The sequence below is a fragment of the Tachypleus tridentatus genome, chromosome 10 (genome assembly GCF_004210375.1).
Source record: "Tachypleus tridentatus isolate NWPU-2018 chromosome 10, ASM421037v1, whole genome shotgun sequence".
Lineage (NCBI taxonomy): Eukaryota > Metazoa > Arthropoda > Merostomata > Xiphosura > Limulidae > Tachypleus > Tachypleus tridentatus.
This window is the reverse complement of record NC_134834.1, coordinates 173622830-173642824: the sequence shown is the minus strand read 5'-3', so window position 1 is coordinate 173642824 and position 19995 is coordinate 173622830. Positions and strand designations below refer to the sequence as shown.

The 19995-nt window shown below is 34.8% G+C and overlaps 1 protein-coding gene across 4 annotated transcripts in view; it reads right to left on the bottom strand.

Moving 5' to 3' along the window:
• Positions 1-19995, bottom strand: part of LOC143230940 (uncharacterized) — an 85892-nt gene that overhangs the window by 36360 nt on the left and 29537 nt on the right. For all 4 annotated transcript variants that reach the window (XM_076465279.1, XM_076465278.1, XM_076465277.1 and 1 more), the window contains 4 exons: positions 9467-9815; positions 1812-2002; positions 1027-1211; positions 633-764 (listed from right to left, as the gene is read on the bottom strand). In XM_076465279.1, coding sequence (XP_076321394.1) covers positions 633-764; positions 1027-1211; positions 1812-2002; positions 9467-9815 — 857 coding nt within the window. The remainder of the gene's footprint in view (positions 1-632; positions 765-1026; positions 1212-1811; positions 2003-9466; positions 9816-19995) is intronic.

Sequence of the window (19995 nt, the reverse complement as noted above, 5' to 3'; positions counted from 1 at the left end):
AAGACACAGGGTATAGAAAATAACAAAATATAAAGTTTTACTGAAAACAAATGTTTGAAATTTACTTCAGATGTTTTAGAGATTATGCAAATAATATTTGAGGTTTTTGGGACAAAGAATAGTTTTTTTAATCATAACGTGAAACCCAGTTTGCACTTGGACTAATAACAAAATAGACTATTTTCACAAAGGAATCTTTAGTAAAAATATTTCATTAAAAATATTTTTTTTTGTATACAAAATACTTATTTTTACTAAAAGTCTACAAAATTTTGTGAAGAGACAATGCAGTATCAAAAGTTATAGTGCAAATACTTAAACTGTGCAAATGTGTAGATGCGGTCATGTATATTATACTCAGCCTGTTGTGAAAGGGTAACTGAGTAACTGTGCTTTGCAGACTTGCATTATACAATTACCCAACACCTCTTGTGTAGCTTTTAAGCCTAACTTGCCATGCATCTATAAATACTGAACACAGATTTACATATTTTTATGGTAATGTCTTGTGAACATACATATCAAAGGTATTAGACAAACTAAATTTCTTACACTCAAACCCAAATTTACACATTTCAAATAATTTAAAAACTTGTATATGTTGACTCTTAAAAAAAAAAGTTTCTGTGTACCTTCAACTTCACGAAACAGAACTTTTGTATCTTTGAGAAAATTCTTTCCAATGATAAAAAGCTCCATTTTTCCATCAATAGGACATTCGGACAAAGACTTTTTGGATACTTCAGGAACACCAGGTGGCTGAGCTGTAAATAAACCATTTAAATTTTATTTATAAACTGAGTTGTTTATTTTCCAAAGATTTTTGCTTTATGATATTGTAATGAAGGTGAAAACAACACATCACCTCAATATCCCTACTTATGATAAAGTTATCTTTAAAGAATTTACTTTTTTTGTTACACTCAAATATTCAATTAATAAAATGCTTTTCTCTTAGTACTGTGTTTTTCATTAAATAAGGTTACTCACTTTTCAAAATTTGATATAAGAAAAAAAAATTCTTACTGCACAATATAGGAGCCGATGCCACTTGAAGTATTTCCCATGCCCCATTATTTTGGGGAATTTTCACCCTAAACACAATACGACAGCGTGTACTTCTTTTTTTACTGCGATGACTTCCACCAAGTAGGGCTAAGCGGTGTTCAACATCAACATTCCTTTCTTTAAGAATCCCAACACAATCACAGCTGTAAAAGAAGTGTGCAATTGTAACAAACCAAAATGAAAGGAGAGAATAGCCTAATTTAAGAATTAACTCTTTACTAAATTTAAAAAGAAATGTAATAACTAATCATTTTGATTTCAAATCAATTCCTACAGCACAAAATTAACAACTTATTGTACAAAATCTTGTTCAAGAAGATAGTTACAACTGCAGACACTACTTGATCAACATTAGATAAAGATTCCTTATATCAAGACCTTTTGGAAGAAAATTTAATAATTACTGAACTGTTGAATTTTAAACATTTATTTATTTTTCCTAATATATTACTAATTTTATTAACTTTAATCTTTGTTTTATTGTACTAAAATCTGGCTCATGAACTACTGATGTTGGAGGAAGAAATTGTAAACATTATCATAAGATCTAATGGTTAATTGGATAATAAATTACTTTAATTTGGAAGTGTCATCACATGCTTCAGATAGCCTACTGCAACTTTATAAATCTCTTATTTGTTCCCTTGTATCTCAAGCTCCCACAACTTTATTCATTATTACGAAGACTGAAAAAACAAAAGGTTAACAGCAGCAATTATTCAATAAATAAAGTATTAACTTACCTAATAGTCATATCTTTATCTGGACTCATCTCAATCTCCAAAACACTTGTACCTTCAATCTTTCTTTCAGAACAAGGAGTAGAACTTTTACCAAAAACTTTGCTGGCCTGATAGAAAAGGTGAGGAAATGCCTTCCCTTGGTCTGTTCCAATAAAGACTTGCACTGTTACAGGATTGTTGTACCCAAACAGCTTAAAATACAAAAAAATATCAATGTCATTACACAGTCTTTTAAAATGAACAACAGATTTAAATTTCACTACAAGTTATAACTAAAATGCAATATTAGAATATTATTCTAGAAACTAAAACACTTCCAACAGGTCAACTTTTGACAGTGACAGGTGATTATTGGTTATGTTTATAAAATAAAGATGATCTTACAAACATTTTTAATCCCTTAAGTTTTTCTACTATCTGAACCACTTCCCAAGTATTCCGTTTTTTGTTTCTTTTTTAATACGTATGTTTAGAAATCTTTATTGTGAAACTGAAGGGTATCCGCATGATACAAAACCAGTATTTTATGCTTTTATATATTTATGACTACTTCATTTAAATCAACGTGAAAAAAGTTAAGAGAAACTTTGTAAAATATTTCCGGAAGACCAATAATAGATGATAAAAAGAAAACAGGTGATTGAGCCACTAAGCTATATTATGGATATGATTTTAAAACTGCACAAATCCAAAGTACAAAATTATATAAGAGATGATATTGATTTTATCAACTGCTTACCACAGAAAATTGAATAAAACATTCTTTTAATATCATTAGATGTTGTTTCACTTTATCCAAATATCAATATGGTTCAAAAGCTACTGAGTATTAGTTAGATTAATACTCAGATTTACCATATCCAAGTTTTAATAAGACAAAACTGATAGTTGAAAGTTTAAACCTTATTTTATGCAATTTTATTTTATTTATAAAAGCAATATACATCAAATCTCTGGAACATCAATCAGTGGTAACAAAAAGTGACTCCAACTTATGCCAGTTTATTGATTGGATATTTTAAAAATTTAAATGTTCAATAATTTATTATATTTTGAAGGATCTTATATTAATTACTGAAGCAAAATTAGATAAAGTTTCTACTAGATAATTGTTTTCTACTATTGTACCCAAATCCTATGATTTTCAAGTATTTTCTGGCAATATGAATCAAATTAACTAACAAAGTTCACTTCAGAAATGAGTAACTTAGGTTTATCATTTTTAGATGTATAGATTTAAAAAAGATGGTGAGATCAAAATGGATTTATATTACCAACCTAATAATTCACACCATTATTTAGATCTTTATTGTAATCATCCAATACAATAAATTAAATATTCCACTTTGTCTATCTCAATTTTTTTAAATGTTTCTGACCTGGAAGTTCAACAACTCAGACTGATAAAATGAAAGTCCTGCCTCAGGAAGCATCATTTTACACAAAGTGTAACAGAGATGTTTTAAGCTAGCTAACATTAAAGAGGAAGCAATAATAATAATATAAAAAAGACCAAGTTATTCCTTTTATGATAACACAACTATGGAGAAATTAATATTTATGATATCAAAAAGAATTATAAAGAATTTCAGATAAAACTAAAAGCTAAGTTTGAAAAAAAAAATCACATGATCACAAAGACAACCTAAACATTTATAAGATATCTTCAATCACAGAAAAAAAAGAGAAAAAATGAAGGTATTTTATTTTATTTATAGGAAAAGTTATATTACATATATTACGTCCTATTTGTAAGAAAACATTTCATACATTCTAGATCTAGTTGTAATTTATATAATGTTATTTATGTATTAGCCTGTATTTGTTGTAAAAGTACACACACACACACACAAAGCTTGTAAAAAAATGTCTCTTATAAGTGTAGAGGATAAGTTAGCAAATTGGATAGAGGAGTGGCCAGATGGAATAAAGCAAAGGGTTGTTACAAATGGAATTCAGTCAAACTGAATTAATGTCACAAGTGAATAATACCTCATGGATCAGCCTTAGGATATTTGCTGTTTTAGATTTACATCAATGACAGATGAAGCAATAGTCAATAAATTATTTAAATTTGCAGATGATACTAAGATCTTGGAAGTTGCTAGCTGTGAAGAGGATGCTGCTAATTTACAAAAGGATTTAGATCATTTAGTGAGTTGGGCAAGTAAATGGCAGATGGAATTTAATTACAACTAATGCAAGAAAATGGATGTGGATTGTAATAGCTTGAATTATAATTTGGATGAGAATAACCTTAACAATGTTATGACAGAAAGGATTCTTGGAGTAATACTTAATCATTTTCTAAAGCCATCCAAACAGCACACTTGCTAGTGCCAGGGCAAATAAGATTTCAGGTTGTATCTATAGCAACATTGAACACAGGTCTAAAAAGGTTATAACATCATTGTAAATGTCACTGGTAACATTTGGAATATTATATTATGTCTTGGGCTCATTACACTAAGAAAGACATCAAATTGTTGGAAAGGGTTCAGAAAAGGTTTACTAAAATGGTGCTTGGGATGGAGGTGCTCAAATTTCAAGTTGTTCTCTCTTGAAAAAAGAAGCGTGAGGATAGATCTGATTGAGATGTTGAAAATTGTAAAGGGAATTGATAGAGTTATTACATCATCTTTTATTCATATCTAACAGTGAGAATAGCAAGAACAGAAAACATAGCTACAATTTTGGCAGGGTAGAGGTCATCTTCAGCTAAGAATGTTATTTTTCTAACAGGATGGTTGGCCTTTGAACTGGGATGCATTCAGATGATGCAGAGGCAGTAAAATTAGACAAGTTTACAAAAAAGCTTGAGAAGTATTTGAATTATAAGGGCTGCCTTTGAAGGATTTTTCTTTTTGTAAAATTATAATGTGAAACAACCCAAACGTACAAACATTTACCATGTTGTCCAAGATTGTTATGATATTTATAAAAACAGACATACACATTTTTTTCAAAGATACTTTTAACTTTGATTTTAAAATTGTGTATGAATCTTATGTTCAATTTAGATTATGAATCTTACAATGTTATCTGACCTCATAAACTTTGTTACTGGTGTTGTACAGTTGTTACCAAATCTACAAACAAGCATGAATGATGAATGGTAGGCCAACTTGGGATACAAGATTAACCAACCAAGTACTCTATTGTTTACTTAATTGTTACCATAACAACTGGTCAGACAGTAAATGGTAGTATGACGAAGTGCTGTGGATTTAAAATCCATGTTGCATCCCTTTCAGCCATGTGTGGAATAATGTTTAGATTGTCCAGCTGCAGATCATGGGGTCCAGGGTTTAAAGCATATTATCAGGGGACAAATTCTAAACTTTCAGCAATTATAGAAATGTAACAATCAATTCTGCTACTTGATTTCAAGAGCTAGATAAAGCCCTTATGGTAGCATGTATTAAAGGCATGCTGTTTTCCCTTTGGTCAGTAGTTCAACATTAAAGATACTTTTATCCAAATCCTAAGAGTTTCTGATCTAGCTGTTTAGGCCATGTACACATAACAGTGTCATTGAGATTGTAAATTTCATTCCCAGCTGCTTTTTAACATTGTAGCAAGTTGACTGAATCATTAGCTATATTTGATGGATAATGTTGAAACAGAATATCCTTAAAACCTTTTATGTCCCACTGTTGCAGTTATCCATTTATATAATTTTTATGTAACTGACTGCCTTTGATGGTGATCAATTTCCTACATTCCTTGCATGATAAATGTATTTCTATATGTATGTTATTACAATATATACCACTATAAAAGCACTGAAAAGTTTTGTTTATAAATATTAAACATGAAAATCAAACTACTGATTAAGTTATTTATTGTTTAACAAAATGTATATTTTTGAAAGAAAACTTTTTATGTCTTATCTAAATCCTTACAAGATAATGTTTGTGAACAAAAGTTTCCAATCAACTTCTTTTATGTAACTCTGTTATAAATACACAAGTGAAGTACAGAAATTTCACTCTATTTGTTACCTGTTTAGCAGTGATTAGATCAATTAGGGTTAGTGAACTGAATAATTGAAACATTTGTTAAAATACAAAACTAGATGATGAACTATCTATGCTTTACCTAATTTTGGTCTTGCATTTTGTTTTTTATTTCACGTTTTCTCAGCTTTAATGATTCAAGTGGGGATAGTTAGCAATAGATTCATGACTTGATTCCCACTGTCACCAAACTTTTTCATCCTGTCTTTATTATTGCATAGCTACTATGGATACCACTGTCATTAATTTTGAATAATAATAAAAAAAGGAATACAAGCATCAGCTGCCAATCTTTCTTGCTTTTATAAATTGTGTTCCTAACCCTCCTTTCTTCAAATGCTGACTGTAAGAAAGAGAAATTGCAGACCTAACAGCCAACTTTTTGTTCTTGCACTTTGGTTGACCTAACAATGCAATAATTCAGGAATTGAACCACTAATCAGATTTATACCCATCATCTATGAGAAGGAGAAGAGTTTTACTGAGTTCAACAAAACTCACTAAAGATTCTGGATGTTTGTTTTTTTTACTGACTATACAATACATTCAACCGTGGCATTTCTAATGAGAAAATGTTGTTAAAACAAATATTTCAATTAAACTTTGGTATTCCAAGAAAACAAACTACTAAAATACATTTTCAGGGAATAGTTTAGAGAATTCTACAAATGCTGTTTTAGTTTGTAGCATACAAATGTTTATATCAAATAAAATATAATGTTTGTTTTTATCAAAGGCCAATTTCTTCAACTATAAATATATGCATGAGATGAGCTTTACTAAACTGAGGTTACACTCTAAACCAACAAATCTTTAAATATTTAGATGTGCCATATTTTTTCGACTTAAGTTTTATTGCATTTAAAAAGTTAAAAACAAACAAATATTTAGAAGATGTGCTTTCTACTTGCATTATTTGGCAACAGTGTTATAATTAATTATAAATTAAAGTTACTATATTTGCATAATTTATGTAACAAGTAATACAAAAATACTCATCATTAAAGTAATACATTATAGAATTTATAAGTAGAAATGTAAGAAAAATATATCTAATCAAGTACACTTATAGCCAAGTTAATCTCTAGTTCAGCTGGAAATACGTACATTCTCTGATTAGAAGTTAGTATTAATCACTGACTCATGATGGTATAAAAGAAATTGTACCTTGTGTACTGATAACTGCTGCATTTCTCTCAACATTATCTGACAACATTGCTTTAGTTAATCAGCAGTTATTGACACTTATGGACCTACAATGCTAGTTAATAGGAATTATTGCAATCCCAGAAATTTTGAATTCTTAAGATTCAAGAAATATGAGTCTATGGGGTTTATATCAGCAGCATTGTTTCACGATTCTAGAGTTTAATAAACCCATGTTCTCTTTTCTCAAAATAAACAAAGATAGTGGTAATTTTTAGGTTCACCTTTTTTTGAATTAAAAACTATTAATGAAGATGAACAATTATTTAATTGATGGAAGAGGATTGTGTCATCACTATTTGCCGATTATTTCCATATTAAATAAGTTTATTATAATTCTACAACATACACAGCACATTTATACAAGTGTAGTTCAGAACTTGTCTAAGTATGTTTATTAATAACTTGACAGTAACAAATTATACTACAAATGCCCTTATCCTTTATAGACTTTCTGTAATGCACAGACTTAGAGTAATGAGCCATAAACAGAAGGAAATGTAAAAACAGTCATGCACATGGTTATGAATGGTGGTGTTGACACCTCAGTTATTCTTCAAAAAGGTGAAGCTTGCTATTGCTATATAGCTTTATGAATTCCATGCTAGTAGCCATCTGACCAGCCAAAAGTGAAATGAATGTATTAATATTTATTACTTAAAATGCCTATGTCAGAACCTCATTTGGCAAGATATAGAATTACCTGTGAAACTATTTATAGATTATGTCTAAGTTAGTCAAATAGTGTAACTAATATGATATTGATGTTATACAAGCTATTAAAAAAATCTATGATAAAGATAAATTACATATTAAACACACACAGAAAAATAATTTTGCATATTTCTTTTTTGAAATTAATAAACTGAAATACATAAACATGCAAATTACAAACTACACTTTGATGTTTATTATAAATTTATGTCAACAAAAATTAAGTTCAATTTAAATTTGATAATAACTCTATGAGACATTGCAAGATGTAAAACAGCTAGCCTTGCATTTGAGGGTTAAACTTCATAAAGCCAAAAGTAGATGCTATTTAGTAAGCTTTTCTCAGTTAAGACATTTGCCAAAGTTTTTCATTCTGAGAACAAAAAAAGTAGGAGACAGTGATACTCATTCAAACTAGGCAGAAATAAATTTAATATTTTATGCTTTTGCATGACTATTTTATCTTTAAAAAAATAATATATTGCTTATATCTTGAAAAACAGCACACCTTCAAAGAAATTTTGACCAAAAATTCAGATATTTTACTTTTAAACTGAATACTAAAATAAGAATCTGAATACATTTGTGGCAGATAGAAACTGCTCATTTTATCCTCTTTAACTATAAAAATACTTCCCTGATATGTGGGTCACAACTGTATGTGCATGCACATGCATGTTGGTCTTATAAAATCATCTATCTTTTGTTCTAACAGTCACTGATGGTATCTAGCACTGAAGTAAAACAACATAATCTTGTATTCATAAATAGATTGCTTTCTATTTTGTTTTAGTGTTTTAGTCTTTCCTTTACTGCCTTTATTAATTTTATTCTTCATAAAACAAATATCTTCAATATTCTTGTTGCTGTAATAGTTAGACCTTAAATTGATTCCAGTTTTACTAGCAAATACCATAGTTTTGTCTAAAAACATTCTAATGTGAGAAACATAATTTTTATATGTAGGCAAAAAGCTACAAAACGGGCTATCTGTGCCCACCACAGGTATTGAAACTCAGTTTCTAACATTAAAATCAATGTTCCCTTTAAGCTGTGCAGCTGCACAACAACCAATTAAGTGCCACACACTTCATTATTCCGCTGCATGTGTTCTCAGTAATGATTAGGAGACAATACATTGACAGTCTTAATTATCCTGGCATTCAACAGGCCTAAAGTCCAAAAACCCACTGATAGCATTGCAAATCTGCCTAATAATCCTATAAGTCAATAGTCTAAACATATCCCCTCCACCCTAACCCCCCAAAAACTGATAGCACATATCTGCACATTGCCTTAATACTGGTGCATGTGAAACAATTCATTCTGCACATAGATTGAAAAACAAAGAAAACATAAGTTAAAAGTCCACAAATTTACTCTGGAACCACTGGAAACTTAATAGAGCTAGCAAAAGAATTTTTTTGTTTATTACAATGTCACACTGGGCTATCTATTGGGTCCACAGTGAAGAATTGAACTCTGGATCTTAGCAAGAACAATGTGTAAACTTACTGCTGTTTTACTGGGGACAAGTGTGTTTGCTTTTAGTAAAGCACAAAGGTAGCCAAATGGATTATCTTTGCTGTTTCCATGATGGATATCAAAACCCATTTTTTAGGAATACAAGTCCATAAACTTAACAATGAGCTACTGGGGATTAGTTAAATAAAATTCAAACTACTATTTATAACTTTTTCCTTGGATTCTTCTTACTTTCACAGCAGGGTATCCTGTTCCTTTCCTGTCTTTCACTGCCCCGCGGCTCCCTTCCGTTAGGTAACGAGCCCGATGCTGTTGCTCTGGCTGTACTAATATTTTAAGTTCATATTGTCCATCTTTGCTACATGAAGGATAAGAGCTACAAAGACTAGGCTTCTCAGGAGGTGAATCTCTCTTCACATTTTTATCACTCTGATGATTTTTAGAACTAGTACTTGAAGATGATGCAGCTGTAGAAGAATATGATGGAGGCTTACAAACATCTGAATTATCAGATATTGAAGTGGACATCACACAAGATTTTGGCTTAATGACTGCATGTTCTGCTTCTGAAGATACTTCTCTATAATGGAAATAAAGATATTTAACAACCATGAAGAACGAACCATGTAAATGTAAGGTGAACTTTTTATAAACTAAAACATAGTACTTGTAATAATAAAACTGTGTTTAAATCATTTTATCACGTTGCAATTTTTATTATTATTATTACTGTACTTGAGAGTAATCTGTAAATTTCAAATCTCCAAGTATAACCATACATCATTTAACTAAATACATGAGATAGTAATGTTAAAATTAAAACAAAAATATTGTTATTCTTGTTATGTACCCCACTTTTTGCTTTACAAACATCTTACACTAATATATGCAACTTATGAAACAATTGGTTATCAAATGTTACAAAATACAGAATACTATTCAAATCAGAAACCATCTACCACAACTGTGAATCCAATTAAAACAATCTGGGGTGTTTAACTTTGTACAAAAAAAATTTTTTTTTTGTCATTCTTATTTATTTGTTATATCTTGTCAATCTCTAATAATATGATTTGGGTAGCTTTTAACAATCTTTTGTTGTGTATTTGTATTAAATCAAGCAGGTGTATTTTCATACACTGCATTACTATCACATCGAACCAGTCAGCTAACATACTGTTTTACTATACAAAGAGTGTACACACAAAACAAAGGTATAGATGATATAAAACAGTGGTTTGGCAATAAATACTATATTTAAACACCACAGAGTTAAAACATTACATGTGATGTGTTAAAGTACCTGTATTAGTAAATTATCAACAATGATATTACTGTTTTACAGTACTATGTCAGGGTTATAGAGCCAGACCAGGCTCTAAGGTCAGTGACATCATTAGTACCTCCCTCAACAACCTTCATTCTATTTATTAACTTTTGCTAATTTTTCATAAAAGAAATTTCGGTGACATTTCTTTCATGAATCCATGAAAAGCAGAAGAAAGGTCATGGACAAGGTCATGTACCAACTAGTGAAGGATGAAACCCAGTAATATTTGTGTGCATGTTTCAAGTAAAGCCACAATGAACTAGTGTAAATACTGAATCCAAAAGGAGGAGATGAATCAAAGAGAAAGAAGTAAGAACAAGCACAGTTGAGAAATCAACTAAAGTCTAAAGATGAGGAATATAGGACCATAAGAAAGGAAACCTAGAGTTAAGAAAAGTGGCAAAATTGTCTAAGAATGGTAAGTTCAACCAAAGGTAAACCTCACCAAAGATCTGGGAGTATAAACTATTCTTCTGATGGAATATGGAGTGACCAAAAGAGGCATTCTGTTACCAAAACTGAAACTCCTAAGCAAAGGATGAGAACAGGTTAGGAATGTATAGTTAATGCCCAGAACAAAAAGGCCTTAGAAAAGGAACCATAGGATGATTGGAGCAAAAAAAGTGAGATTTCCAAGTAATCAGTAAGGGAAGAAATGGGAACATTCTTTGCAAAAAACGAGAAGGTTGAGCATGTTGATGTGAAATGAATTCTTGTCCAGCTTCTAAACACTAAAAGTCCCACTTTAAAAACAAATACCTCAATCAGAAAGAGAAGTACTGAAGAATGGAGAGATCTGATTTTAGAGAAGAAATGATGAAATTAGAGCAAGCAGTATTCAGTCTCTATGACAATTCCTTGAGGAAAGGCTCACAGAAGAGAAGAAAGAGAACCCTAGGTCTACTACAGAAGATACACAGAGGGCTTTGCTCCAAAATATAAGAGCCTCTCATGAAAGAGAACGAAAACGGTAAAACCTGATGACCAGATATGCTACAGTTCACAAACAAAAATGGACTTAGAACTTCAGACTACCCCAACTTCCAACTGAGAAGCCACTCTAAAAGAGGAAACTTCTGAGTAGGCTAACATACATATAGAGTCAAAGAAATGGGATGCCACCTGAAGAGAGCAAAGACCCTCAAAATACCAATGAATACAAGAGCTTGTCCTAAACAGAAAGGAAGAACAAGAATTTAAAAAATGCAAAAATGATGAAGATGAAGCAGAAAACAAGAAATTTGGGCCAGGAAAGAAATGTAGGAAAGTGTCTAACCAAGTGGTGATGATCAACAGGTAAAAACACCATAAATTAGATCAGAGAAAAAAAGTAGTAAAGGAGATGCAAAGAAATTGTAAGAGAAGAAAAATGAAAGTGACTGAGATAGAGAAATAGAAAAATGACTGTTAGCAAAAATTGAGACCAATGTTAGAAAAAGAAAGATACTCATGGATGTGTGTGATGGACAAGGTATATGGCAGAGAGAGAGAAAAAAAAAGAGGAAAGTGTGGAAAACAAAGATGGGAAAGTGACTAATCTAGGACCAGGAACACAAGTAAAGAGTAAGACTGAGAAAAAGTGAAAAAAAATGAGAAGATATTGACTGTTGATTCACATCAGATCAAGTTACAAGAGGGAAAGAAATGTCAAAGAACATGTTCACAAGGAGGAGTACAATAAAGAAGAACATAATCTGAACAAACAAGTCCTGACAGCAGAAGAACAAAGTACAGAAGGACGAAGCAGAAATTGAAGAGATCAAACAGAGAAGGGAACAAATATTTAAAGAGGCCAATCAGAAGCATTAAGAAGTTCCTCAGATAAATGGTGGAGTTGACTGATTGATTGATTTAGTGTTTTATGGCACAAAGCAGCTAGGCTATCTGCACCAAACATCTGGTAAAAAGGTAAAAATAAAGTAAAATTCATAAAAGGAAATGAAGGTAAAACAAAACAGCAATTAAAAAACATAAATGGCATAAAACCAATGTTGACACCTAGTCTACAATGTTACGAGAGAAACTTCAGTTATAGAAGTTGTAAAGGACTTTCTGTAGCATAATGGTAATGATCATAACCCACCAGGAAGAATAACAGGTAAGTACAAGAACCACCATCAGTCATATGAAGTTGGCCTTTCCAGTCCTGGTTCCGTGTTATGTGTCATTATGGCCAGTATCAAAAAGTAAAGTAATAAAAGTGTTAAAACACATGCAGCAAAATTATAATAATAACTCGCCAGAACGACTAACGGGTAGTTCAAACAGCAGTGTTAGTCACCTGAAGTTGGCCTTTCCAGTCCTGCTGTCGAGTTATTTAATGTCATGGCCATTTTCCAATTTCAAATCGAACTAGAGAGATTAAGACTCTTACAAGGAAACCACAATTAAATAAGTGTAATGAATAAATATCAAACACTTAAATGACATTAAAAAGATTAATGGCCATTAAAAAACTAAAAACTTTATCAAGGTGGACACTGTCACTGTCACCAATAACACTGTCTAATGTTATGGACAAACCTTGAGAAAGAACATGTTCAAAATAGTGCCGTCATTGAGAGTTGTAACGATGGCAAGAAAGTAAAATGTGGCTTACAGTGATTTGAGTGTTACACAAACTACACACTGGTGCATCAGTTCCAGATAAAAGAAAACGATGAGTTAAAAAACTGTGACTGATGCGTAGTCTAGTTAGAACTTCCTCCTTCCGAACCTTACAATAGCTAGATGGCTAAAGTCCAATATAGGGTTTTATTTGGAAGAGCTTCTTGTTGCATTGCTCATTCCAAGCTGACTGCCAGCTTGCACGGAGCCAAGCCTTGAATACAGGACCATAGTCCATGTATGAAATAGGCACAGTGGTGACAGTGCCAGAGCAGATAAATTTAGCTGCCGTGTCTGCAAGCTTGTTCCCGCGAATACCAACGTGGTCTGGTATCCACAACAACTGGATAGAAGTAGATGCTAGAGAGAAATGGGCCAGTCGATTTTGAATATCAGAGAGAACAGGGTGTGAGCCAATGTGAAGCAATTCCAGGGCCAGTAGAGAATTAAGCGAGTCAGTATAAATAGTGCAGTTGGAGTACTGCGTAGCTTCAATATGATCCAGGGCATCCAGCAGTAAACACAGAAGTTGTAGAGGGGATTCTGTGCGCAAACACCAAAAGGTAACAAATCATGGCAGAGTCCACAGAGTTACCTGATTTGGAACCATCTGTATAAATTGGAATGGAAAGATTGTTTAAAAGATGTTCAGTAAATAAAAGAAGGTACTTCCAATTGGGAGTATCTGCCTTTCTCAGATGACTTAAAGATGGGTCACATTTGAGGACTGTAATAAGCCATAGTGGGATGGGCTGACCAGTGGATTCTGCAATGTTATTCAATGACAGACCCAATTCATCCAACTGCACCTGGACGCAAAGGCCAAAAGGAGCAATGGCAGATCATCTGTTTGGAAAACGTGTGGCCTACCGAGAAAGGAAAACACATCCCCAGGTGGGATGCTTTGGTAAGGAACAAAGTTTTGAAGAATGTAGTAAAGACAGTTGCAAACGATGAAGGTGCAGAGAAGGTTCATGAGATTCTACATATAAGTTCTGAAGTGGGGAGATGCAGAAAGCCCCAGTGCAAAGTTGAAGTCCATGATGATGAATGGGGTCCAGCATCTATAAGGCTGAGGGTGTGGCAAAGTCACAGACCATTGATCCATAGTCAAGTTTCGATCGAATAAGAGCATGATATATCTTTAACATAGAACATCGATCAGTTCCCCAACTGGTGGAGGAGAGGGCACAAAGGTTGTTCAGTGCTCTTGTGCATTTGACCCATAGCTGCTTTAAGTGTGGTATAAAGGTCAGCTTACAGTCAAAGATAAGCCCCAAGAACTTGGTCTCAGGGACCACTGGCAACGAAACTTCATGGATACGAAGTTCAGGATCATAGTGAATACCCCGTTGGTAGCAAAAGTGCATACAAACGGTTTTAGAGAGAGAGAAATTAAAGCCATTCGCTGTGGTCCATTTCAGTACACAATTGAGGGCAGTTTGTAGTTACCACTCAATATATTTCATGTTTGACGACTGACACGAGATGTGAAAGTCGTCGACATAGAGCCCGTTTGCAACAGTAAGAAAGAGTTGTTCAGTGATGGCATTAATCTATATACTGAAAAGTGTAACGCTCAAAACAGCCCTGAGGGGGCCCCAAGTTCCTGTAGAAAAGAATGGGAAAGTGTCGAACCCACACAAACTTGGAATTTCCTGTCCATTAAAATTTTTTAATAAACACGGGAAAATGGCCACATAACCTATATATATGGAGGTCTTGTAAAATGCCATACCTCCATGTTGTGTCATAAGCCTTCTCAATGTCAAAGAATATTGATACAAGATGTTGGCATTTGAGAAAGGCTTCTCTAATTGATGTTTCAAGTCAAATTAGGTGGTCCGTGGTGGAGTGCTGTTGTCAGAACCCATACTGGGTGGGCAAGACGAGGTTGTTTAATTCGAGGAGCTAAACAAGATGGGCATTAACCATCCTCTCTAAGGTCTTACAGAGACAGCTCATCAAAGCAATTGAACGGTAGTTTGAAGGAATCTTGGGATCTTTCCCAGGCTTAGAGAAAGATAAAATAATAGCCTGGGGCCAGGCATCAGGAAAAACATTCTCCTAGCAGATCCAGTTAAAAACAATTAGAAAAATATCAAGAGAAGTAGAAGAGAGATAGTGCAGCATGTCATTGTGTACATCATCAGGTCCAACAGATGTAATGACAGACCTCTGAAGGGCCATTTTCAGTACCACCAGTGTAAAGGGACGATTATAGTCAAAGAGATAATCAGCTCAAAAGAAAAAAGGTGATCGTTTTGCAAGATTTTTGTTGGCCAAGAAGGTGGAGGAACAAGCAGAAGTGCAAGATACCTCACAAAAACATTCACCTAGAATATCAACGATGCTCTGGACATCAGCTACCTCTTGGGCCATCAGAGAGTAATATGAAGAGGGGGACAGAATTGTAGTGCCCACTGACCTTTCGAACCCTGTTCCATATGACCTTGGAACTGCTGGTAGAAGATATGCTAGTTGTAAACTTAATCCAAGATTCCTTCTGGCTTTGACGTCTTGCCCACCTAGCATGTGCACGGGCCCGTTGGAAACCATTGCAGTTTGAGAGAATGGGATATCTACAGAAAGTATTCCAGGCCCATTTTTGAGCCTTCTGTGCCATGTGGCAGAGAGGATTCCACCACAGACGAGGATTTCATGGAAAACATGTCGAGGTTTTAGGAATACACTGAGCAGCTACCGCTGCCACACAGTCGTCTATTGATGGCTGATTCACAATGGCAGAATCAAGTTCTGCAAGAGCAGTGAAAGTGGATCAGTCTGCCTGATCCAGCTTCCAGCAGAGCACGTGGGTAGGGTGGCATCGACCATGGCCAGTCTCTCTCAAAAGTATAGGAAAATGATCACTTCCTAATGAATTATTGTCAACCCTCCATGAAAAATGGGAGAATAATGAAGGGGAGCAAACTGAGAGATCAATAGTGGTAACAGACTGACTAGTTGCATGAAAATAAGTGGAAGAACCAGTATTGAAAAGAAAAAGGTTGTGATCAGAGAGCATATGCTCTACAGAGCAACCCCTCCCATCAATAACAGCACTTCCCCAGAGGGGATGATGTCCATTAAAGTCCCCCAGAAGTAGAAAGGGAAACGGCAACTGTTCAATGAGAACATCAAGAATTGATTGATCATATCTCTCTCCAGGGGACAGGTAAAGAGAACAAACAGTGATGGTATGACCCAAGGAAACACGGATGGCTACGGCCTCCAAGGGTGTGTTGAGTGACAAAAGACAGGGTGGGCACATGATGATCAACCAATAGTGCCACCCCTCCATGTACTCGTCCATCACACAGCCTGTTATTTCTGTACAGAGAAAACTGTACCAGGGGACAGGTAAAGAGAACAAACAGTGATGGTATGACCCAAGGAAACACGGATGGCTACGGCCTCCAAGGGTGTGTTGAGTGACAAAAGACAGGGTGGGCACATGATGATCAACCAATAGTGCCACCCCTCCATGTACTCGTCCATCACACAGCCTGTTATTTCTGTACAGAGAAAACTGCCGAATGGTGACTGTATCAGCAGGTTTTAGAAATGTTTCTTGTAAGGAAAGACATACAGGATGGTAGGAAGCAATCAGGGTTTTGATATCATCCAGATTAGAATGTAAACCTCGACAGTTCCATTGTTATTGGAAGGGCATTCCAGTGACTGAGGATGCAAAGGAATGATTGTTTTGCCTCTTGGGGTGGGGGAAAAAGATGTATCAGAAGAAATGCCTGTATTTGAAACTGAAGGATGTGGATCTTGAGGTTTGTTGGAATGTATGGAAGAAACAGAAATGGGTGTGGAAGTCGATTCATCAACTTTTTTAACCATGGAGGTCAAAAGGCTTTTCATTTGTTTTGAAAAAGATTCTCTTTGAGGCACAGAGTGATCTGTCTGCACTCCCACTGTAGTTGTGGAAGGAAATGCAGCAGCATATGTCTGAGATGGAGTGGCGGGCAGCAATTTCCGAGCCTCAGGATAACTAATGTTGAGTCGTTTTCAAATGCTGCACCTCTTTTACCTCCAACCATTTTGGGCAATAACGAAAGTAGGAAGGGTGATATCCATTGCAGTTGATCCAACGTGGGTCCATGTCACATTCATAGGCATCATGGTCCTTGCCACCACAACGAGCACATGTCAGGGAACCACGACATGATGTCTTTGAGTGGCCGAACCTCTGACATTGGAAACATCGGAGAGGATTTGGAATGTATGGCCATACCCTGCAAATTAGACAACCTGCCTTGGTGGTGGCAGGTGCACGTGATGATGTAAATGTCAAAACGAGGGTATTTGTTGGCAGTGTAACTCCATCTTCGCGAGTGGAGATGCGCCTCACTGCAGAAACTCCTTGAGTGGAAAGACCAGCGAGAATCTCTGACTTGGGGACGTTCTTCAAATCCTTCTCAACAATAACTCCTCGTGATGAATTCAAGGTAGCATGAGGGGTAACTTCTATAGGTATATCCCCAATTGCCGTTGAATTCAAGAGGAATTCACTGCGTTGAGTTGTGGATGTTTCAATTAATATGTCCCCAGATCGAAGCTTCTTTACTGACTTTGGACAGCCAGCAAAATCCTCTAGTCCCTTCTGAATAAAAAAGGGAGACATTTGCCCTAAAGTTTTGTCTGAAAGAGAATGTAATATAAAAAAAAATGAGGTAAGTGTGTTACAGATGTTGAAGATTGCTGCTCAGTCTTCAAGACGTGGTCGTTTACCTATTGACCCTTTTTTCACTATTTTATTTAAATTTTTTGAAGGAGGATCCATAGGGAAAAAGAAAAATTTCGGTACCCACTGACCCCACCCACCATGGAGCCCTACGAGGGGATGCACTACAATGTCATGCAAGGACACTGCTGCAATGCCAGGGTTTTGTGAGCACTATACCCAAACACCAGCATCAGGCACAATGTCCACAACACCCATTGAAAATTTCCAACACTGGTACTTGGTTGACTCTAGCCCAAGAGAACCAGCCAACTGACTCAAGGGGAGCCACCCAAAGGCTGCCCGTTTACAGGAATTCCAGGCCAAAGTGGTGTGTTAAGGTTGGACCCCTCAACCACCAGGATCCTCTCCTCCCCTTCACGAGTCGCCATGCACGGCAAACACGTGGGTGGATGTTTAGATCCCAGAGGAGGTAACCAGAAAAAACAGAACCTTCCCTGGGAGGTCCCCTCACCACGTACAGGAATCCACACCAAGAGGCGTTAATCAAAATAAACCCTTATAAAGATGGATGTGTCTAAGGAGCACAATAGGCATGTAATGCTTTACAAGTTTAAATAAGGCAATAGTACAGCAGAACCTACATGAAATGTTCAAGGTGTTTATGGTGCAGTATCTCTCAATGAAAGCAAATGTCGAAGGTTGTTTCAGAAGTTCAGATCAGGTGATTACAGCTCAAGTGATGCACCATGTTCAGGTTGTCCTATAGATTTTAATACGGACTTGCTGCTGGATGCACTTGGTGAAGATTGTGCTGTAACAGTTGAAGAACTAGTACAGAAGCTTAATTCAACCAATTCAACAGTTCACAGTCATCTGCAACAGCTTGAAAAGGTGTCAAAACTTCAAAAATGGGTCCCCATGATATAGCAGAACCCAACCATAGAGCAAGAATGAACATTTTCACTTCTCTACATTCTCATGAATATAACTCACCTTTTTCAGACAGGTTAGTGATTGGAGATGAAAAATGGATATCTTATAAAAATGTTAAGCTTTGTAAACAATGGTTCAGTGCAAGTAAACTGGCTATAGCACAGCCCAAAATGAACCTCAATGCGAGGAAAATCTTATTAAACATTTGGTGGTAAATTGTTAGAGTGATCCACTTTCAGTTGCTGCCACTCAATGTAACTATAACATCAGACTTCTATTGTCAACAGTTAGAGAGCTTGAATGTTTCACTGAAAGAAAAAAGGCCTGCTTTGATCAATCGTAAAGGTGTTGTGTTACACCAGGATAATGCACAGCCCTATACAGCAAGGATCACATCTGCAAAGACTGAAGAGCTAGACTGGAAAAAACTTCCACATCCTCCTTATTCTCCAGACCTTGCCCCACCTGATATCATCTATTCTGAAGTTTGCAGAACTATATTTATGGAAAAGAGCTTGGAACACATGAAGATGTCAAAACTATCCTCTCTACATTCTTTTTCTCCAAACCCCAAGAATTTTATAGAAGTGGCATTCTGAAGCTTGTGATCATTGGCAGGAAGTAATAAATAATAATGGAACATACATTATTAATTAAATAACATTAAAAGCATCTGAAATCCTTTCTCTTTTTCTGAACCTAAAGTCAGACATCACTTAAGGGATGACCTGATACATAGTAATGCCATGAGTCTTTTTATGCCTTATTACTAACTATTTATATCTGTTCAATCATTTTGATCAACCTACAGTAAAGACATTAGTTAATGATGTGTTATCATACACAAAGGCAATAATCCCACAATATCATGACTTTTATGACACATGATAAAATAATTTATAACAAGAATCAAACGCATTTCAATCACATTATAGTTGTGGAAACAAATAATTGATTGGTCATTCACTGGTTTTTGTTCAAGTCAAAGCTAGGAATGAAGAACCAACTGCAACTATGATTGGCTCATCTTAATTTCATGGTTACTGCAAAGGTTTAAAAAAATGGCAACTGCCAATTATGTTGAAATTGCACCTCCACCAAACAACTTTAAGTCACCAGTTCAGAAGACCTTTAGCTTTTTAGTCATCTATGAAGGCAATATAGTGAAAATAGATAAACAGTGTACAGTATAAG